The sequence below is a fragment of the Chlamydotis macqueenii genome, chromosome 20 (genome assembly GCF_036417535.1).
Source record: "Chlamydotis macqueenii isolate bChlMac1 chromosome 20, bChlMac1.mat, whole genome shotgun sequence".
NCBI classification, from domain to species: Eukaryota; Metazoa; Chordata; class Aves; order Otidiformes; family Otididae; genus Chlamydotis; species Chlamydotis macqueenii.
In genome coordinates, this window is record NC_141575.1 from 738,802 (window position 1) to 761,832 (window position 23,031).

The 23,031-nt window shown below is 53.6% G+C and overlaps 1 protein-coding gene across 8 annotated transcripts in view; it reads right to left on the bottom strand.

Moving 5' to 3' along the window:
• Nucleotides 1-20,497, bottom strand: part of MVB12B (multivesicular body subunit 12B) — a 70,861-nt gene extending 50,364 nt beyond the window's left edge. For 2 of the 8 annotated variants that reach the window (XM_086763742.1, XM_086763743.1), the window contains exons 1-5: nucleotides 20,018-20,179; nucleotides 13,124-13,246; nucleotides 7,083-7,190; nucleotides 3,384-3,480; nucleotides 237-366 (exon numbers count right to left, since the gene is read on the bottom strand). In XM_086763742.1, coding sequence (XP_086619868.1) covers nucleotides 237-366; nucleotides 3,384-3,480; nucleotides 7,083-7,190; nucleotides 13,124-13,246; nucleotides 20,018-20,080 — 521 coding nt within the window. In that variant the 5' untranslated portion in view covers nucleotides 20,081-20,179. Of the gene's footprint in view, nucleotides 1-236; nucleotides 367-3,383; nucleotides 3,481-7,082; nucleotides 7,191-13,123; nucleotides 13,247-14,359; nucleotides 14,478-20,017; nucleotides 20,182-20,206; nucleotides 20,310-20,421 lie in introns of those variants that run through there. The other 6 variants (XM_086763738.1, XM_086763739.1, XM_086763741.1 and 3 more) reach the window with 6 other exon arrangements.
• Between the last annotated feature and the right edge of the window lie 2,534 nt (nucleotides 20,498-23,031).

Sequence of the window (23,031 nt, forward strand, 5' to 3'; positions counted from 1 at the left end):
CTGACATGTTTCACAAACACCTTGGTTAGTGAGAATCAGTCTACTTGGAAAAACAAACAAAAAAGGGGAGGTAGTTAATTCCTATGTCAAACTCAGTAACACTTGTACTTATGTAGACTTTTCTAAAGACATGCTTCTGCTCCTACAAACCACTGCTTAGTAACTACAGGAGAAGAGTGCCTAGCCTTGGTGCAACTGAAGTCACGGCAACAGCTCCTGGAGTGAGCGGTACTTACCCTATGAATGTGTACTGAGGGGGGGCTTGTTTAGATCTCCCCAGGATTCGGATATCACAGATTGCTGCCTCTGTAGAATCTCGCGGGATGAATTTAATGCACAGCCTCTTCTTTCTGAAAGCTACTTCTTCTGCAAAAACAACCCAGGACACGGGGTGGTTTTTATGCAAGATTAGGGTATAAATGTTATTTATTGTCTCTCCAGATATTAGGCAGATAATTATGGCAGGAACTGGAGCCAAAGAGCAGATATATATCAGCAAACCAGACAGGGCAGTGCCATTCAGTGACTGGAGAAATTTTCTATCAGGAGTTCTCTGTACACTGTGTGAGATTTGTTATTAGGCGCTGTGATAAACCAGTACTCCCTACTACCCTCTGCAGAGAAGATAAGACATCCTGTACGCCACAGAGTAGTGCATCACAGAACAGAAATGCCAGGTGATTTTTCCACTTCCACATACTTCTCACATTTGCTTTCTCGTTCCAAAGTAATATTCGCTTTACCGGCCCGGATAGTCCTATCTACATCCCCCTCCCACAAGGATCACCTCTAGGAACACACCTGGAGGCTGCTGACACAACCAGTCAGTTCATTCTGCCAAGTGCTTCCAAACAGGGAACCAAACCGAGACGAGGAGTAGGCAGAGAACCAGACTGCCATGCAGAGCAGCTAACGGCAAAAGCTGGCTGCCCAGAGCTCACACATCCCAAGTGTTCGTGACCCCTCGTGACTCAGCAAACACTGAAATGATACTCCCACCACATTTGCCGTGGTGTCTTTGTAGGGATAAACCAGATTGCCAAAGCACTAATTGCTACCATCTCCTACGGGGCAACTGTGCTGCACTGACCTGTGTCGGGGGTGGATGAATCCGCTGCACGGCCCCTTCCTGCTACGCATCACACAGCAATTTTCACTTGTTTCCATGTTACCCATCAAGAAAAACCCAAGCCCAGCAGAGTTAAGGCTTATCTGTGTAATGAATTCACGTTACGCACGCTGCCTGTCTGCACAGATACAATCCATCCAGCTGTGGGTCAGCTGCATGACAACGGGTGGCACTCCACACAGACACAGATTTGCATTGCTCTGTCCCACCCTAAAGAGCCCGGAGAGTCCCAACGCGAGCAAGGTGAGATTTCCATTTGTGAATGCGCGCTCTTGAAAGGCCTGACAGAAGTCTATCGATAAACTGAAAATCTAAAGTGCAGACACTGAATGAAAATCTGGAAGCAACCAGCAACTACAAACAAGTGCCTGCAAAATAAAAACCCTTCAGTCTAATATGAATAAATATCCTTCAGCTTAAAAATATGCTCTCACTTCAACAGATGGCAAGCAGCCCTGTCTCTACAGGCTCCTCCTGTTTCGTAATCCGCACCTTGGAGAAAGCAATCCATCCTGGCCTCTGCAACTCACTGTCGCAGCAGCACCAATACATGCACAGACAGTGTGAGGTGTGTCACAACACAGCATCTGTGCACGCAGCTCTGCAACTGCAGTGCTGCTTTCTAAAGATATTAAGTACCTGTATCCCTGAAGTCTAGTCTTCTCCTGCTTTGGAAAACTAGGGCTTTATTTGAAGTACCTAAAACCAATTTTAGGAGCCCAGGATTTAAGGCTTCCACATCTGAAAATTCTCTCAGAACCTAGTAAGGAGTCCTACATTTAATAGATTTACTACAAGTCGCCTGGTACTTAGAGAAGAGCACAGAAACACATGTAACCATAAACTTAACTCTGAACAAAATCAGGTCTCTTATTTGACTTTCGCAGCAAGCTGACTATTTGCTTTTGTCTTTGGTCTCTTCACACTTGGCTAGAGTCTGCAGTCTGTAGCGAACTTGGTTTAGGAGCTGGATTCATTAATTACACATGCTTAACCAGAGTTAATTTTAAGTAAACATATTATAAACAGTCAATCGAAATGTGTTCACTCACGCTAACAGAGGCAGGGCCATGGCCCACTTCATTAACACAGACAGTGCCTCTGCCTTGGAGATTGGATGGGCTGCAACCCAATGCATTTCACATTAACTGCGAAGTGCCCTTCCTCCTTTCCACCAGGACTTTCACAGACACCACAGCAGCACACGGTTAAGCGTCCAGCACTCCCAAGGGCGAGAAGGATAAGCCGATGACTCTCCCCGGTGTCACATGGGCCCAGGAACTCTCCAGGGAAAGGGGGTGACCCAGGGGAAACAGGCTGCAGAACCTTTCACGTCTAGGTCACAGGTTCAAATAAGAACCAGGTCAGCAATGACCAAAAAACCATCCTCATCTGCTGCAAACCCAGAAGAATTATTGCCTGCAAAGCAGGCTCACGTAACTCCGTTCTACTCATAAGTAGGCTGGATTTCGTTACCGATGAGCACTGGTACCAGCCCTGCTCTCCAGCAGTAGCTGTACACTCAACACCAGTGCAGGTGTCCTGCAGCTCTTCCACACTCGGCTCCCACGGGGCTCGTCCCCCGCCTCCTCCGCACTGCAAGCCCAAAGCGCTTGGTGCCTGCTGCAGAGCAGAGCGCTGCCGCCAGACATGGCTCCAGCTGCTGCTGCCACGAGTCTCAGGGGATCCGAATACACCGCTTGGGAACTGCTGCCTTACGCATGGCAGCAAAGCCACTTCTGCCTTGCAGAAATGAGGATGCTATTTTCCCTGGACAAGTGCAAGCATTCCTCCCCATCCTCAGCACCGCCCGCCAGAACACGGGCTTCGTTTCTTCACGGAGGGAGGTACAAAGCTGGCGTTCACGAACCCAGCACCACGAGCACACGCACTTCCTTTCGGTGTCCGTTTGCGAGCGTCCCTCAGCACAGCAGCTCTGCTCCCACTAGGCCTAGTCCACCCTTGCAAAACGAAAGAATGAACCATTCCTTCCTGCCCCGGAGCTGTGCTGCTCTGGCAGGCCAGCCCGTGACAGTCAGGCAGCAGTGTTAAAAAGCACGAGGAGTACAGGAAAACCGAAGGCTGTTTCACTGCAGTGCAGAGCTGCCTCCAAACACACACTCGTAACCCCGGAGAGCAGCAGTGCTCAGAGCATCCCTCTGCCTGGGACACAGCCCTCCGCTGCTGGACCACGCAGGCGCCAGTGGAACGGCTGCTCCGAAGGCACGAGATTGAAGAACAGACACCAACTTACGCGTATCGACGGTCTCCTGGATGGGGATGAAGCCCACGGGTAAAGTGTCCTTGATATCAATGAGCTTCATATCAACCAAGACGTTGCCTAAATGACTCTTTGGAGAGAGAAAAGAAACAGTTGACTATGACAATGTCACCAAATCCACACCCAGCTTTTCTCACCTCCTGAACCCTGAGATGGCTTGCCATTGTACCTGACCATCAACTTGAAAAATGGTAAGGAAGTACCAAGCCTGTCGCAACTCCCCCCTCTGCAGGAACTACACAACGATTGACAGGGAGACACCGGACAACGTCCAGCATTTACAGACTCTTACACCTCATCCACTGCTGTACTTCCGGATGCTCGGAGGCACAACCAAATTCCTCCCTTTGGAAACACGGCAGTTCAAAGTCTTATCTCCAGCAACTCATCCACTAAGCAGGTCACCTTAGTTCTCACACACTTCACACACAAGAGCAACATACCATTTCTATGACAGTGACAGCAGAAAGCGTTACGGGAAGATGGTTCATGCAGACACAGCCAAAGTTATTACATGCATTAGCTAATTAGTACTGAACAGACATGGTTCTAGCTCCAAAGGCAGGCGCACTCCAGAAGAGCAGGCCATTTGGAACGGAGAACTCCATTTGGAGCCTACACGAATTCTGAACAGATGCCTTGTCCTGTTAATCAAGGCTTGAAGAGCTCAAAACACAACTCAGAATGACAGCCTCCACAATTGTTTAGAGACCAGATTTTCTTTGTAGTTCTCGTTAAAGCCAGCATTGCTGCCAATAATCTGGATTCACATATGGAAGAAAAAAACACTTTAGTTACCACACAGCCTTTATAAACAGAAAGGCAATACAGAACAATTAAAATTTCACCCTAAGCCATCAAACTAAGCCACGTCAGTGTGTTTTTAGTGGTACTGGTTGCTAAGTACCTCCTTTAAGTTTTTATCTGGCAGAGTATTTCCGGCAAATCTCTACTCTCTGATTATTACACTGAACTATTTTAAAACATATTTAAGTTTGCAGCCTCTGAAATAAAAGGAGATCAGATTGGAGTTTATTTTTTGGAGGTTCTGCATTTCCTGTTTGACTCCTCACAGAAGGGCCACCACGCCCGCAGCCCTGTCCCACCACACCAAGCATGGCACACGTCCTTTGCTCACGCAAAGCAGCTGGCGTCGGGCAGACCCTGCGTGCCTCCACCCCCACTTTGGCCAGGGCACCTCAGAACAGGCAGTGTTGGATGCTGTGAAGCCCGAATGTGTCAGTTAATGCTGTCCTGGCACAGCAAATGGTAGATGAAGTGGTCGCTGCTGATTCATCTTTCATGTTTTATTTATCCAAACTGTCTGGCCGTGTTAGATCAGTGTGCAACTTCCAGCTGAGCTGACAATCGCTCCTCCAGCAACGGCACAGGCAGGAGAGATGCCTCTGCTAAGTTCAGTAGCCGCCGAAACACTGGCAGGCAGCACTGACACTCTGCCGTATGCACAGGAGAAAAGGGCAAAGCCCCCTGTTTGGGAGGTGCACCATTTGGGGTCTCCTCACCACGACACCCAAATACCAGCAATGTCCTCACAATCTGTCAAATCCTGAAAGTTATTGAGGATGACAATTCTGATGAAGAGACACTACAGACTGTCTCTGTTATAAACCAAGTATCTGAGGTGCATTAACTCTGCTAACTACACATGTTCTTCAGGACAAATAGTACCCAGTGTTTTGTTAAAAATAAAACAATCCTGTGCAGCAAAGCTTCCAAGCCAAAGGGCCAGGTGAGAGGAGCCTCTCTTTCCCAGATGAGGGCTCCAGGCCACTGCTAGGGGGAGGACCGGTCGTTTAACCCTTGGAGGTCCCCAGTTGGGTAGCACATTCTACCCCCACATGGTCAGGGAGGACTGAGAGGGGAGGGAAAGCTCTTGTTGGGATAATCAGGCACAAGGGTGCTGCTCCCTCACCGGTCTGGTCCCCTCCTCCTCCCAGCTTCAACCTTCCTGCAGCTGGAGGACCAGGAGTGCTGATCAGCTCTGTGTGCTTCCCAGGGGCTGGCAGACTGGCGCCAGCATCTACAGCTCTGGTCTCTGCCTCACAAAAAAAGCCCCCTTGCACGCACGAAGCCCGTGGCCTCAGGCAGCACGAGCGCACATTCTGTCTGACATGGGCAGAGGCCTGTGCTCGGGAGGGGGCCTGCTCAGCTGGCCGGAGGAGGCTGGCCAGCCTTGGGAAATCCACTTTCTGAGAAGAGAAGGCACTCCCGCTGTCCCCCAGGTACAGCCATGGTGAACCTCAGGATCACGGGCTCCACGCCAGCGCCTGAACACAGGCAGGCTGCCGCCCAGGAGCTCTGCCAGAAGTGCCCACGGGTCTAACACCACTGATAACCCATGCACGGGACGCAGCGCCTCGCGCCACACCTCACACACCAGGCTGCTGTGCAGCCGGGACCGGCAGTCCTCCCCCAACACTCCCTTTAATTCACTCCCCATCAACACGAGGAACCTATTCCCAAACGGTGCCGAGCAGAGGATTCACATCAAAAGCCCAACAGGCACAGACTGAGGGTATTTACACTGTCTCTGGCAGCCAGCAGTTGCTACTATCCTGTAATTACTGCTGACAACTTCCCATTTAAGGTAGCCACAGATAAACTTAAGCCATCACAAATCTTTGTTTAATACCCTCCCTGCCTATTCTGGGCCTAGTATTCCTGCTACTGCAGGTACTGCAGGGTGAAAAGCACAGTTATTGCCCATTCACCCCAGGAAGCAGTATGTCCCATAGCTCTGGAGCTTTATTTTAACCTAGAGGCAGGCAGGGAAGCAGATGGAATAAAGGTCAAATGCTGGAAACTGGCAACCCCCGGCTTTCCTGTCAGGACCCACGATCAGCCCCTGAAGTCACAACCGCCCTTCTGTTCCCATCGTTGGTGAAAGCACGAGCACAAAATGGTATCTCCAAACCCTGACAACAGCGTTGCTGTGAATATCCAAAACACGACGAAAAGCAGGATTACCCACTAGATGGAGTGCATTCATTGTAGAATTAAATAGTTCCTCCAGAAAATAGGAAGTTTTCACACTACCCTCAACCAAAAACAGAATGCAAGGCATGAGGCTCTTGGCGCACGCGGTCTCCTCTCCCCCACAGAAGACGTGGGCAGGCAACTGCCACTAATCAGAAATGGACTTATCATTAATAGCCATGCTAGAAGATTATAATATGGTAGCATATGCACAACATGGGCAAATTTTCAAGAATCAGTACCAAAAACAAAGAAAGGAAAGCTAATTCTGCAAGAAAATCTCTGTGGTGCCCCTGGATTCAGAAACTAGTATTTCCTTCACCAACACTACCTGCAACATTTGCTTCTCTAGGTAATCACAGTCAGAAACTCATCAGGATCACGAGCATGCAGCACCTATTGCCACAGCAGGAAACTCTAGCGTGAGGGGTTTGCTGAAATGCAAGCATTCCCTTTTCTGCTGATTATTTATTGTAGATTTTACCAGTGATTCCTTTCCATGAAGAACATAGACCAAATGCAAATATCGAGCCATTGCAGTTTGCCGCCTGACTCACCCAAACCCAGTGAAATGCCTGCTTGAATTATAATGGCTCAATAAAATGAATCATCTTATGGGTAACAGCATACCAGGCACAGATGCAAATCATGCACACGCTCAGCAAACGGACTTACATTTTCTTTTGAAAATGATCTTGTGAAGCACAGGTATCGTGTGACCTTGGATTTAAATAAGCCATCTTTCCAGAGGTCAGCATCCAAGCCATCTGCTGTTTGTGCAACCTGGAAAGAAGAGAGAGGGAGAGAGGAGACATGTGAGCAAAGATAAAGTTAATATATGTGCAGTACTTCTTCCTCAGACCTCTTCTAATTAACGGCAGCCTGAACTCTCACAGCATCTCATTAGTTTCTTCACGAGGTGCAGTGCAAGGAAGTTCCAAGAGAAGGTATAAAAAGAAGTTCTAAAAACGTTGCCTCTCGGGAGTCCGTTGATTAAAGATGCTCTGACAAAGGCTATTCTAATGAGGAAACAGCAGCTTTGGTTACGGTCTCCAAACAACAGTTTGGAGAAGTCAGCACATGGAGGCTCTCATTACCACCCTAATGCAAGGGCGCACTGCGGCAAGCTGTGAGGAGGGCTCTGTGTAGACAAAGCACAGGAACGGCCCAATCTCGGTGTTACCTTCACAGAAAAGCCATCGAGGAGTTCTGGCTCCCAGGCCAAAAAGTTGCTTCCAGCAGCTGGGGAAAGCCCTGGTCGCTCGCAGACTTTAGCAGAGGTGCAGCATGCGAGGACACACCCTGCAAACATCCCTCTCCAATGCAATCCTGTGTCCAGCCGAATCAGTGGCACACGCTGCATGGAGGGCAAAGGAAACCGACCCTCGGCCCCCCACCAAAGAGACAGAAGCACATGCAGGAGGAGAGGAAGGCAGGAGACGATCTCGCCTTTGAGCTGATTCAAGGAGTGGGCATGAGGCCGCACCACGTGCAGGGAAAGGGCTCTGCTCTGTTAGCAGCCGGGCACTCGCCCTGCATGGTGCAAGCTGGTTCAGAGCCTCTGCCCCTAAAGGCTTGTTGTCGAATAAGAGAGGAGACAAGAAGGCAAACACAAGAAGAGCAGTAGAAATAAGATCACCCCAGCAGACTAACACCAACTGATGGCTCCCCACAGGAGACTCCAGCATGGTCTGATGCTATGCACAAGCACTGCTGAACTTCTGCCTAACGCCTCTCAGTCAGGGCAAAGCGCTCCACCACAGCCCTCCCCAGTCTGATCCACTGAACTAAGACCTTGGCCCCAGAGCAGCCTGATAACAAGGAGCTGACATTTGTTGTTACTGTTTGCACCCATGTTTTGTTGAGCAGAAACTCGGCGCAGGAAGCAAGAGATGTGTGCTGACAAGACCCTCCAATTATCCGGAGTGCAGGAGAAAAGTGTGTTTATTGTCTGATCAGCAAAGGCAGCAAAGTGTGTTGGCTGCTCTTCGCATTTCAGCAGCGTCTGCTCACAGCCCCTGCTCAGCTCACACCCTTGTACGACATACACGGCTTCTGCGGTCAGGCTTCTGCAAAGAAACATGCGTCACAAATAGTAAAATTTTAAATCAGGATTTTGGTGGGATTTTTTGTTTCTTTATTATTCCTTGAATTCAACTCTTTCCTAAGGTGCTAGTTTAGGAATATATAAAATCCACGTGCATCTCCCTCCCCTATGGGTAACTCAGTCCTGGTGGAAAGATACTCAGAAAATGGACTGCTTAGAAAAACCGCTGGCATACAGGGATACCTAGCTTGAACTCCAGCCCTGTTAGAAACAGTTTTGAGGGACTACAACCAGATTTAATCACTTTGTTAATTAATACGGTTTGAGTTCTAGGTTTCAATTTCTCTTGTGTTAGCCACTTTTGCTCTCTTTGCTCCCACATTAAAGATGCTCAAAACTCAACAGGCAGCAGCTGTAAAACCGGTGCTATACAAGTTGCTGCCAAACGCACTTTTAAATCTAATCTCTGTAAGCTTTAAGAACTTCATGTTACTTACAACAATACCAAATAATTTTTAAGGTGGAAGTACATCACTTCAGTTGATATCAGCTCCTCTACAACTCCCTGCCCAGGGCACAGCTGGATCACAGCTGGCTGAGATGGCTGAAGGGCCCCCACGCGAGCAGTGCCACCCCCCGAGAGGAAGGGAGCGCAGCTCTGTTATACTCTGACTTAACAATGGAGAAAACCCCGAAACTCCAACCCACACCCTTTTAGGAACAACCCTGCCACTCTAACCCATCAAATATCTAGTAAAGACCCAAGCTGGTTGCGTGGGCAGCCACGTGGCAAGGCACCCGACCCGCCTCCAGGGAGGCACAGCAGCGCATACTCCCTTTCCCGACGGCCGGCCTGGGCAGCACGGGAGCCGGGCACTGCTGGCAGCTGATGGCACCACCCGGGTCCTTGGCTCCCGGGAGCCAGCAGTGCCATGTCTGGCCCACAGCACTGTCCCTTGGGGACAGGGTTCCTGCTGAGCAGCCACTCGGGCCCCTCCAAGGCCTCCCCACCCAGCTGGGCTGCCGGTCGCTGCCCTGGCAGCACCGTGCACCTGCAGAGCCTCGCAGAGCAAAAAGCCAGTTGGGGTAAGAGCTCGCCTGCCTCTAGGCCTCACGGAACACCAGCAAAAGTATTCCTGCTTCTGCCGAAAGGCAACGGTCACAGGCGAGAACCCTGAGTGCTCTGCCTCCGCATCATCCCGCTGAAGACTTTTTCCAAGCCTGGAGAACGTAAGCATGCATTAACTTGTCAGAAAACTCATGGGGAAAGAAAACAGAGCAATATAAACAGGAAACTTCTTGCATCATCTGCTGGGCTCCTGCAGGCAAGGAGGATCCCCACCACCTCTCGAAGCAGAGCTGTGCCCCAGCAGCGCTGCTTCACGATGGCAGCGTGCCCTCGGTGGGGCAACGCAGGAAGGGAGCCAAGCTGGAGAGGCCGAGGCAGACCTGTCCTGCAGGACAGGCGCTGCGCAGCCCCAGCTCACCTTCTCCTCTGCTTGGCTGAGAGCTGAGGAACGTGTGGGACAGAGGAGACAGCACTGGGCACCCAGTGCCCCAGGCACAAGGGATGGTCCTTCTCCTCATGGGGCTGGGGGAAGACACTCCTCAAGCACGTGCTACAAACAGATAGACTTGATGGAGTGACGCCCAGGAAGGAAGGTGTTTCCCAGCCCACCTCTCCATGCGTGGGGTGACCTACCTGCTGCCCAGCAGTTGGTACGGGCTCACTGCTACCACAGGGTAGGCCTCTGGCAAACAGTCCCACTACACCGCCTGCCCCACAGCGGGGTCTGCCCCACCAGTGGCGTGCAGGGCTGTCTGCTCCAGCACAGCCCTGGGTGAGCAGCACGCTTGGGCTTTGCCGCAGAGCAAACCCCACCGTGGAGCTGGCGTTCAGCCTGCAGCAAGGAACGCGGCTGCATGGGAACCACACCTCTCTCCTACACCGGGGCTCCCTGCCTCCCCCCTCTCCTCCCTTTCCTCCCCACCCATACACTCAGCCTTCCAGTTTGGGCAGATTTTCAGGAATCTAAGTTCAGATACACTCTACATTTCAGCAAAATCAAGTCTTTGGTGCTTCAGCTGCTAAAAGACCTGGCTAGTCATCACAAGCATCAGTAGCTGCTTCGTGAGCAGACACAAAAGCAATGGAGATGTCAGAGTAGTTAAAAAAATACTGAGGGACTCTGACCCATTTGCCACGATTCCCTCGGGTCTGGTACCCCGGGCTCTGCCGCACTGCCACCTGCAGCTGGGCAGTACGGCAAACCCTGGAGCTCCGTGCAAACCTGGGAAACGGCCTGCGACATCCTCTGGGCATCTAACATACACCTGGGCTGAAACAACCCTTTGCCTGTTTGCTTTAAAGAAGAGGAAAGCGAAAAGGAAGGAAAAGAATACAGCAGTGGTTGTTTATTGGAGAAAGGAGAGGAATGAAAGTGAAACTGGGTAAAGTCTATAAATAACACAGCTGTCTCAGAAAAACAGAACGGGGTACTTCACCATCACAGAACTCAAAACCATCAGTGGAACTACACAATGTGAAATTCATCACTCCTACGAGGAAATATTTCCCACACAGCTCTGAATCCATCTGCGGAACGGAATGCTGCAGGATGCTGTGGCAAAAGGCAAAGCGATCAGGTCCCTAAGGGACTACGACAGCATCCCAAGATAAACTGGTGTTAACGCTTCTCAAAAGATGAGAGTGGCTCTCCTTTTCAGAGCGCAGTTTGAACCTCTATCACAGCATTAGGGAGGTCGCACCAAGGCTTTACACCCTGAAGCAACCGTCAGCTGTCAGTGGGTGTCTCATTAGGGAAACTGCACATGCGGAAAAACCCAAAGCCTGAGACCGCCCAAGCCTGCACGCTGCCCGTGTCTCAGAGCTCAGCTTTCTCGCTGCACCAAGAAGTGCCCTTCTGCACACGCAGCTTCATGCCTTCAGGTAGGACTGACTGGGCTCCAGAGAGGTCACGGGGAAGTGGCAATCCCGCATACCACACACTGCTCCAGAGCCCTGCCTTGCACAGGGAGCCGCCTTCCCAGGCATCCAGGCAAGAAAAGCACAGCCCTGCGTGCCACCATCCGTGGGTTTAGGCACCAGGCTATCCTGTCACCCCAGGGTGGCACCGGGACACCCCCATCACAGCAGGTGCTGTACGGTGGACAGGACAGCGACTGCGGCTCACAGCACCCAGGCACGGAGCCGGGCCGTTGATTTGCTATACAGGAGGCTGAAGGAGTAAGTGTGTGGAAGCCATGCCTAGGGTCCCACTGCAGACAGCAGGCACTTCCCCACAGCCTGCGGCGGGGACTGCTGGCCCCAGGGTCAGAGCAGAGCTCCTTGTGAACAGAGAGGAAGGCAGACGGAGCAGAGGAAAGGCAGCCTCCTCCCTGTGCCCCCTAGGAGAGAGCGACCCACGTTCACAAGCATTATTACAACACCAGTGTAATTGGATTAAGCCACAGGAAGACTCTTTTATCTTGTTTAGTTTAAACTGTGTTAGTCTGAAGCTCCCTATTAAACCACAGACAGGCTATCTGGGGTGAGCACGCTCTCTGCCCAGTCATTTAGGCAGAATGCAATTCTGTTATCACAACGCTCACATTGTCCTGTGCTCCTTTATCAGGGCAAGCAGCTAATTACACAGCCTGGCTCACACAGGTAATCAGCACTCAGAAAAATGCAGTAAACCCAAAAACCTCCCAGGTTTTTAAGGAGCCTTTTCAGAATTCCCTCCCTCGTGTCCTTACTTCGGTTTGATCCATTTTCTTCCTTCTTACACTGAACAGTGCGTGCAGTGACCAGAGCTGAAAAGGTGTGAGCAGGGCCTCCAGTCAACTGGTTTCCACTCCCGACCACACAAGCTGTGCGACTCTGGAAAGCCAAGGGGTGATGCAGCACGGTTGGAGCAGGATATACAGAAAGGAGAGCAGATGGACTATGGGCCAAACCTTTCTCTATAGAGCTCTGCCAGGTCAGTATTCTATGATATTTCACTGTTTGGGACACTAACCTACAGGAAGAAAAATCATGCTGTTGGTTACACAGCAACTAATCCAAGGCACAAGCAGCTGTTAAACACTGACCTCCCTTTGTCCATTCACATATTCATCTCCGCTGTATCCAGCTGCCTTTTCCTGCTGCCCAACCTCCTGCCAAAGCTTAGTTTAGAGGTTTGCATTCTGTCCATCAAAATCATCCTTGCAATTCCAGCTGGATGCGAAACTCTGCTTCCCATTCTGGAGCTTCTCATCATAATTGTGGAGTGCTGATATGTGGGATTAAACAGCTGATGCGGGATCCATTTATTCAGAGATATAATTTGTGCAATACTTAGCACTCCTTCAGGATGAATGTTTCTAGGATTATTAAATTTGCATGCCACAGTGGCCAGCTGTTTCTGAAAACTCCTCCTCCAGGTAATTATGCTCCTCTGGAGTGGCACAGATGAAGTAGCATGATAGCACCCACAAACCTCCACTGAGGGAAAGACACTGAGTGCTGTGGGCTGAGAGCTGGGCAGCTGGAGATCAAATTACTCCTTAAAGCACATGTCTGAAGGCAAGCTCTCTCTGGAAGAGATGCTGTTCCCAGCAGAGTAAAGCCTCATTACTGCAGAACCAAAGAATTAGCAATGGCAGCCGAAATAGCTCTACTTACTACATCATAACCTGTCGGTGCTCGGTTCCGGGACGCAACCACACCAACACCCGTGATGGGATCCATCGGCATGTCAGGCAAGGCATCTGAGAGGTCTCGCACTTCAGGCATTATGGACTGATCCTGAAAGAAAGGGGCAGAATTAAGGGGCTGTTCAGGAGCACATCGCAGCAGGAGACAGAGAGCACTGAGAGCCTGCATGCACACCACAGTGCATGCTATACAGCACTGAGAGCCTGCATGCACACCACAGTGCCTGTGCTGACACACCACAGACTGCCAAGTTAAACACAAGATCAGGCCAGACACACCTTCTGCACTTTCATTTGCTTTTGATAAGAGGGTACATTTGTGCAATGCCCAATAGGTTTGGAATTTGGGCCACCAGCCTCTTCCGAGATTAATTTTGTTGTTTCCGGGATATTTAGTGTGGGCTGCTCTCCATCTAGACATGATGGAAAAACCCAAGCTCATTCCCTTCCCTCCCGAACAGACAGCAAATTTCATCCCTGACTCCGGCCAGTTGAAGCAGCTCTGCCATTTTAAGCAGCGAGAAATCTGCTCCTAATGGTTTAATTGGGAGGTTCCCCACCTACTACAGGTGTTAGACACACTGAGGGTTCCCTCGCGAGTCTTCAGGCCCATGGCACCCCCCTGAACCGTACCATTTTCATGGAGCAGCACAGATGTATCTGGCACTGTATGCAAAACCCTGCTTGCTGCAGAGAGCCTCAACACCAGGGGAACACGCATGAAGCAGCACAGGACGGTCTGATGCAAAGCAGACAGAGGCCCTGAAGAGGCCTGAGCATCTTCCAGGAGAAGGGAGACATCACCAAATACTTCAGGGGAGCGGGGTACGCAAAGGGGGATAGCAGCAGGTAAGACCAACCAATTTTGGAGAGATGCTGTTGCAGGAAGCAGGAGGAGAGGACAAGAGAGCTGCTGAAACAACTCGCTGAGGAGGAGGATGGGGAAAGGTGCCACTGCCTCAGCACGTGGTCTCCTGCCGAGAGACTTGCCCTTGTTAGGGCAAGTCTTCTCTGGTGTTCAGGCAGGAATGCCCCAGGAAACCGCCCCCCACGCACCCCGAGATAAAAGGATAGTGCTTTGTGTAAACAAGCGTCACTGCTGCGCAGCCAGACAAGCCGTGAACCAGAGCTACCTAATCCAATTTCCTCCTCAGAAGGACTAACCCCCAGCATTTCTAGGCCACGTACATGGCTGGTTACTTACTGCTTCTAGAAAAGGCAGAGGTGAGTGGCGGTGCCAGTGGGACCTGGGTTTACACTTCACAATGCCCAGTCAGAACAAACATCGTGCTGCAGGCAACAAAAAAGAGCAAGTCTGGGCCCTATGTAAGTAATAATAATGTCACAAGAACAGCCACACTACCTGAGGAGACCAAAACAACATAAGCTAGTCACCAGTAATAGTGAAAACACTGCTGGCGAGGAACCAAACCCAGGAGAGAGCTCCGTTTCACAAACGAAAGCACGCGCCACGCACAGAGCAAAGTGGATCCACTTTGCTCCCTATGCAGCGTAAACCTCCAACACACGAGCAGAAGCGCACCCTGAGCCGCAGGGGCTCACCCTCCCCTCCCGACCAGCTCCCTGCCCTCAGGGGGGCAAGGAGCCCAGGACCCTGCCGCAGGAACGCTGGTGGCACCCGGCACAGCCCAGACAAACCCCGCACCGCTGCCTGCGCTGCTCCACCGGCTCATCCAGATGCTTTGCAATAATCCTGAACCCATTGCCTAAAATGCGCAGTACCAAGGAAACAGTGTGAATTTGACAAAGAACTGACAATCTGATCCTGATACAAATGCACGTTTTCTGAAACTTTTCCAAGTCACTCTCAATAATACGATGACTGGTTATTACACACTGGGTGGAGCTGGGAGATAATGAATGCTGATATGGGCTTCCCATGTTGTTCTGACGAGAAGTCCAGGTAAGCGACGATATTCCCCAGCACGCTGAGAACACTGCACGGCAGGTTCCCGCACAGTTGCGGCTGCACATGAGAAAGCAGATCCATTCCGCCAGCACCTCCAGCCAAACGTGCCCTGACGAAGCAGCAGCTCGCTCTGCAGAGGCCAGGGGAGCAGGGGTGGCCGCTGGCACCGACACCCCACCTCGGGGCGGGGGAAGCCGAGGGGCTGTGCCCCCCCTCAGGCCCTGGCAGAGCCCAGGCGGACAGGGAGCCCTGGCACTCCCTCCTCTTCCACAGCAGCGATGGCAGGGCCAGGGCTAACGTGGGCCAGGGGTCTGCTGCCGAACGCTGCCCAGGCCCTGGCTCACCAGGCTGGCCCGGCAGGAACCCGAGCAGCAGCACGGTCGGCCTGGGAGAGGCCGAGCCCTGGGGGTCTCCAGCACGGCACCCCGTCCTCGGCAGGAGGAAGAAGGGCACCTTTGTTGGAGCCATTTGCGGTCCTGCTCAGCGCGGCGGGGGGAGGGGAAATGGCATCAATCCTCACTTTGTGCCGGCTCACACAAAGCCCCGCCATGGCGGCGGCAGCGGCTAGGCACGCAGAGCGGGGCTTTCCGCCCTGAGAGCGCAGGAGGCGGAAGCCGCAGGCTGAGACGTGATGCAGCACCAGCGCAGCGCCCACGACAGCGAGGGCCCAGCCGAGCTCCCCGCACCCATCTCCACTGCGCAGCACCCGGAGAGCCTGGCACCTTCATCTCCCCGGCGCTCAGACCGCGGCCCGTGCCCACAGCCGGCGGGGACGGGTGGGCAGAGCATCTGCCCTGAAAGCGAACCACCGGGTCTCCGGGCAGCAGTGCCCCCTGCTCCGCAGCGGGAGGGCTGGGGCAGCCGCGCTCGAAGGCAGCAGCGCAATGCTCTGCCGCTCAGGCCAGCTCCCCGCTGCGCGGGTGGCATCGGGGACGCATCTGGAACAGATAGGGAGCAGCAGCAATCGGTTTGCACACTCGGATAAATGTTTTTGTGAGCTCTGCACAGCTCAGAGGGGAGTCCCCGGCTGGGCAATCGCGCAGACATTAGTTACAGTGCCCTTCTCCCTCAGGGCGCCTGCAAAGTTTGGGTTCTTTTCTATCACGCCTTTGAACTTAACAATAAAAAACAAACAGTGCAAGAACAGATTAAATTAAGGAGCAGGATTCTACAAGTACTCCTATTAGACCGCTTATTATTTTAATGAAGTTCTCTTTAAACGACGCGAGTTTGACCTGTACGCCCGCCTAACACCACGGTGGCCGAGAACTCAAACCAGCTGACCAGGAGAAGGCCTCTCGCCATCCTGCGCTCAGCTGCGTTTGCCGAGCTCCATCAAAGGGTCTCTGCTGCTCTGCCTGCTGCAGGGATATTCTGGGAACGGCCCAAAACAACCAGAAGAACATTTTTCCCAGCAGTTGGGACCGTGCTCCCTGGAGGTCGTTCTCAAGTGCAGGGCCGCATCCAGGCCCCAGCAGGCCCAGGCAGCGAAGGGAAGCCGGATGCCAGCCCTGAGGCAGGAAGAAGTTTCAAAACACTGCAGGGCCGCTCAGGCAAAGCCAGCGGGGAAAGGACATGCCTCACCAGAGAAAGTCACCGCGCATCCTGTCGGCACCGCGCCCCAGCACATGGCAGAGAGGGGCAAGACGGCCACGGGACAAGAAGCATACAGCGGGCTCTTGGTACGCAGCTGCCACGCTGCTGGCTTTATCCCGAACACCACCTGCCCCCTCAAACTGGCTGTGCTGCGAGGCAGGAGGCGCAGGGGTCCCGGGGATCTCAATGCCTGGCTGCAGGAGAGGCCTTCGGGGACCCTGCCAGCCTCTAGCACAGCCTTCGTCCCTCTGCCCTCAGCCAAGGCCCTGCTTTATCCTCTTTGCCCCCTCCTGCCCAGGGTCTGGGGGGCCACATTCTCCGTGCGGCACCAACCCAGCCCCGGCCCAGCACAGCTGGATGCAGAGTGGTCCCAAAAGGCACGTGGCACAGACCCCATTCTGCTCCCTCACCAACAGCCCATGCTTCAACCCAGCAGGGACGGCTCTGCGGGCGGCGGCCCACGCGCAGCGCAGCAGAGACCAGCGATGGGGTGCCCTGCAGCAGGCAGGCACCAGGCAGAGCTGCTGACCTGGCTTAGGGAAGTCAGCGCACCAGGGAGCTTGCTGGCGGGGGGCTGATGGTCTTTGACACAAACCGGAGCAAGCGGCGCTCTGTCCTGTCCTGCCACTCCTGCCTCAGAGACTGCCAGCCTGCAGGCACAGGCAGCGGAGAAGAGCAGAGGAAGTGCGGGCAGCAGAGGGACATTTATGAAGAAAGCCACACATGCACAGTCCAGCCAGGGTCTCGGTTTGATCTGTCACCACACAGTGCTCACCGGTGTTCCGCTCTGGGTCCTCCTGCTGCAAAGCACCTGCTCCCAACACACCCGGCAGGTCTGCCCCTAGGAGACGCGTGACACGGGGCCTGCGCTGCCCTGGCAGTGCCAAGCCCTCTGCCAACCCGCAGTGCAGCTCCAGGCAGCCGCCCCAGCACCCCACACCCTGCGGAGACAGCAAAGCCGAGGGCAGCTCGTCACCCCAGAGGAGGCCCACAGCCACACACACCTCCCCTTCTCCCAGCTCCCCTAAGACCAACTGTTTACATCCTTTTCACTTGCTGGCACTCATTCTCTTGCCAGCTCTCCTCCACTTCCATCAGTTTATCCTAGGCATGCTTTCTGCTGGCTTCGCCGCTGGTTTCAAGGGCTCCACTGAGGTGACTGACCACACATGCTGCTGGACTTTGGCTGGCACACATATAGAGCAAAGGAATGCGTTTTCAGAAATGAATGTATTACTGAGAATTTGTAGAGCATTTTTCCCTCCTGGTGTTCCTTTTCAACACGTTAGGCAAGCTCAAGAGCTGGTAGGTACATGATCAGATCAGGCCTGATGATGTATTTGCTACAGAAGCATCAGGCTGCCAGCAAAGCAGGCCAAGTTCTGAAGTTAAATAGCAAGGGACTTTGAGAGAGAATGGTCTTATTGTTTCTTCCTTCGACTACAAGCCCTGTACTTTGACACTGACTTGCTCTTCCCACAGGCAGGAAAGTAGGAGCTAAGGCAAAACTGGAAAAAAACTACCAGCTACCTCACTGAGTTCCCGCACCCTGCGGGAAATAAACCAAAGCAGACGGGCTGCTAAAACTTGCTCGCATGCTCGGGTTATGGCTCCATCATTTTCAAAAAGCAGTAGGTACTGCTGGCACAATGCCGGTTGCTTAGAAGTGACGCTGACGTACTCCTCTGTGCGCCCAGTCCTCCCACCGCGTCCAGGAACAGGACGCAGCCCCAGCCAACTTTCTATTTCTGCTCGTGGAATAGGACATAGTTTCAATCAGAAAAACAGGAGACTGCAGGGCACAGGGTCAAGGCCCGAGAGGCCTCCATCACAAGCAGGCAGAATTTCAGTTTCACGTTTCGCCCCAAACGAAGGCATGTCTGGAATCACCCCTGCACCCAGGCTCCCATCTCAGAGACAGCTGTCCCCTACCAGCTGCAAACTCTCTACAGGTTGTGACTGAACTGATGGAAACAGGAACTTCAGTCCCGGAATGAGCAAAACTGAGATCTTGTATTGCTTCACAGCACTTCCAACTACGGACACGCATTTATGAAGTGTCCTGTTTCAAACCAAAATAGGTTTCCATAAACAAATGACCTTGTACCAGGGCAGCAAAATTTAAATGACATTCAGTTCAGTTATTTCTATCTTGGCACGTGTACGAACAAGTCGTTGGGGGCTACAGGAACCCTTGAGCCTGGGATTCACTTTGTCAGAGCAGTTTGCGCTACAAGACTGAAATACGTGCTTTATTTCACACCTCCAGAACCTCAGACTAAGCCTTTCTCCTAGTACACTGAGAAAATGTAGCAGGTGACGCTATCTCAGCTAAAAATTAGAGATCACACTGCCAGCCTGCCACATGATGCGCAGGCCCCGCTAAGGCGTATGTTAACGTGTTCTCACTCAGTTAAAATAAAATACAAGATGGAGAAACCTAAGTTCTAGCTGGACTAGCTGAACACCTGCTGAAGGCCAGCCTGTCTCGCGTCAGCTGAAGGACTCTGCTCGTGTTACCGTGACGAAGCTGTGGACGACCTAGCTCAGGAAAAGCACAGAAAATACTGAAGCTTGGTGGATCTTTGAGAACCTCTCCAGAAACCACAATGAAAAGCTCGGAAGCCTCGGTAATGCGAGAGGCGAGCACACAAAAGCCAGGCAGCTCAGCATCACTGCTCCAGCCACTGCTGTAAAGAGAGAGCCCACATTACCACCCCCAGGTACACGGAAACCCGAGAGCAGGCGAGAACGGGCAGCCAAGCAGACCCACGCTGTAAACGCTTCCAGCAGAAGAGCACGTGAAACGCAGGGGGGTTGTTGCTTTCTCTAACCAGCCACCAATACAACCTGCAGTAAACTCTCGAGCAGGTCAAGGTCAGCGGGGCTTTGCCCGCCGCCGATGGCCGAAGCCGCGCCTGCAGCGCTCGGCCGGCCCCCGCGCAGCCCCGCCATGGCCGCCCGGGGGGCGCGGGGGGCTCAGGACCGCGCCGGGGCCCGGCCACCCGCACGCCGGGCCGGCAGCGCTGCGAGGCACGGCACCGGCAGGCCCCCGCCCCCGCTGCTCCGGCCGGCCCCTCCACCGCAGGCAGCCGGGCCGGGAGGGCTCTGCCCCGGCCGCCGCAGCCCCAGGCCCGCGGGCCGCCCCGAGCGGGTGGGCCCGGCCCTGTGAGCGCCCCCCGCCGCCAAGGCCCCGCGGGGCCGGGAGGGGCGGCCGGGCCGGACCCCGCTCTCGGACGCGCCGCCCCGGAGCCCCGAGCGCCCGCCGGGCCCGACCCGCGCCCGGGAGCGTGGCGGCCGCGCCGAGGGCCCGCGGCGGGCCCGGGGACACTTAACTGTTGCCCGTGCGGCGGGCGGCGGGTCGCGGCTCCCCCGTCGCAGGCAGAAGCAGCTCCTCATCGCCCGGCGGGGCCGGCGCGGCGCGGCGGGAGGAGCGGCGGCGGCGGGGGAGCGGCCTGCGGGCCCGGGCGGAGCGGGGCGGAGAGCGGCGGGCAGGCCGCGGCCCGGCCCCGCGCAGAGCCTTACCCGGCGGAACGCGCTGTGCCGGGCCCCGGGGAGCGGCGGGGCCGGGGCCGGGGCCGGGGCCGCAGCAGCGCAGCACGGCGCAGCCCGGGCTTCCCCCGCCGCCGCCGCCGCGCAGGCCTCCGCCCCCGCCGCTCCGCGCCCAGAGCCCGCCCCGCACCAGCCCCCGCACCGCGGCCCCGGCCGCCCCCCCCCGTCCCCTCCCACCGGGCACTCACCGCGGCGGCCGCGCAGCGCTGCCTCCCGCTGCCGCCCGGGCACGGCCCAGAGCGAAGCCGGCCCCGCAGGCCGGCGCTGGGCTGGGCTGTCCTGGCCCGGCCCTGCCCTGCCCCACCACACCCCCGGGCCGCGGGGCTCTGCCCCCTCCCCGCCGCGGCCCCGCTGCTGCGAGCCCCGTGCCACAAACAACCAACCTTCGCCCAGAAAACAGCTCAGGTGCAGGACGCCCAGGGGCACCTCTGCACAGCCTCTCCCGGGCGGCGGTCTGCCCGCCAGCAGCAGTGGTCCCCGAGCCTGGGGAAGATGGGCGATGCCAGGTGGAAAAAGAGCAGAATAATTGTAATTCAGTCAATACAGCCTCAGCCTTCCTTCTGAGACAAACCACACCTAGCAGATAGGCAGCAGCTGCTGTGGGCTGACGAAGGGCAGGTCGCGTCAAACCGAGCTGGTGTTCTCGTGAGAAGACAGTCCCTGGGTTAGGGGATGAGCAGATTTGGGAGCTGCCTTGACTTCAGTGATATATTTGATGCGCTCTCTCACCGTGGCCTGAAAAACTAGGCAAACATGGTCCAGAGAGGTCATGGCTCACCAGGCTGGTTGGGCAACCAGAAGCCGGTAGCAGTCAACTTGCAGCACAGAAAACATCCCGACCTAAGTTCTGCAGAGGTCTGGTTAAGCTCAGTATTATCACATGCCAGTGATGAAATTGAGAACACACTTATTAAGTTAGCAGATGATGCAAATCACCACGTAACCTGGAACAGCAGCATGGCCTGTAGCCGTAATCACAGGACTAACCCCGCAGCTGTCCTGCAGTTGGCTTTGAGCACCTTACCTCAAGCAAGGTCATCAACGAGGATCTGGAGAGCAGCAGGACTGGCATAACTGTTGACATCAATGGCCTTTGATGCAAGACTGAAAGAGTCTGAGATGCTAATCTGAACAAAAAAAAAAATCCTGGAGTGAAGAATGAGGAAGGAAAACATGTTAATTTGTAGGTGAGTTAAAGAGGAGGGCAGTAACCTGGTCTTCTGTCCTTTGTGGCAAGACTGAGAGGTGATGGGCGTGAAGAGATTGGTGAAAAACTTGACAACACAAAGACAGTGAAGCACAGCTTGGAGAGTTTTTATCACTGGTCAAGTTGAAAGCCCTCCTAAAGGCACTTACCAGACACTACTCAGTTGTTGCCTCAGGGCAGGGAGCAGGCAGGGTGGTCTCCTGGCTCCTTTCTAGAGCTGGTGTCCTCTAACTATTTTCCATGACACCCTCTCCTTCGAGCCACGGTTTCTTTTGTGGTGGAAATGTGACTGTAAGAGAAGAAAGATGTCATTCAGATGACATCACCCAAATTTCCTCCTCTTCCTCTCTTTTGGCCTGACAGAATCAGGCACCATCTGAAGGGGTGGCACTGTTTCAGCACATTTACTAGATGGTCCATCTCTGTTGTCACAGGGTCGTTCTTTGTCTGACATTCTGCCTTTACCTACAGCACTAATTTCCAAAGAGTCCTGATTTTTTTTTCCCCTCTCCCGCTTTCTTTTTGCTCAGATTTGGTCATCTTGTGAGGAGCTCTGTTCAGCCTGTTCTTTTCCCACCTGGATACCCATCTGCATCTTCCATCCTACTTGGGCTCTCTGTCTACGTGCGTCCCTTCAGCCGGGCTGCACTGCGCAGGAGCGGCTGAGCACACAGCACTTCTCTTTCCTTCGGTGCGTGTCTCCAGGCTATTTCTGCACCTCTCTGCCCCTCACTGAGGTGCGCAGGAGCTCGGCTGACCAAGAGTCTCTCAGAGGCCCAGCTGCGCCTGGTCTGTAGTCACTGAGGTGCCTGCAGAGCTGGGTGCAGCTGCGGACCAGGGGAGCTCTTGGGTTCCATCCTCGGGGTTGTTCCAGCCCCTTGCTCTTCATCCCGGCTTTGGTCAGTTAGTGTTTGAGAGGCTTGTCTGAAAAGCAACACACACATCAGTGTTCCTGTACTCCTGTCCACACAGCAAACAAAGTGTTCTGCAGCAGCAGAGTCCTGGCATCCTCCTTTCTCCTGGATACAACCCTGGACGGGGAGCAAACCTTTCTCCTGTTCTGGCTGGCGCTTCTCTCCAGTAAAGCTTGCTAGACTGGTGCTTGCTGAACTATGGTAATAACTGGGTGTTCTTAACTATGGCTCTTTTCCCTCGCTGTTCAGCCAAGGCTTTCTGGCTTCTGCTGCATACAGCCCTGATGGTTGGTAGCTGCTTCTGGGTCCAAAGATTAAATATATATATATATATATTGAGCGATAAGGAATACAATGCATTTTTTTATTATTTGGAGAGTAATTTAGAGAGAAGAAAAGATGATGCCTGGTGGAAATGAGAAATATATGTCCCATACATAATATATGCCCCAAATGCCCTATTACAAATATAACAAGATTTCCTGAACTGGAGAAGTTGTTACACATTACAGTGTGCTAATGCTCCCCCACAGAGATGCTGATACTGAGAGAGTCTTTAGTGTAATAATGTTAAAAATCCTAGAGTTTCAATAAGATCCTCCCTGCTACCGTGGCAGTAGGAAATGAATTGATTCCAAAGGAAGACTTTAATTGCTGCTTAGTATCCACAAAATATT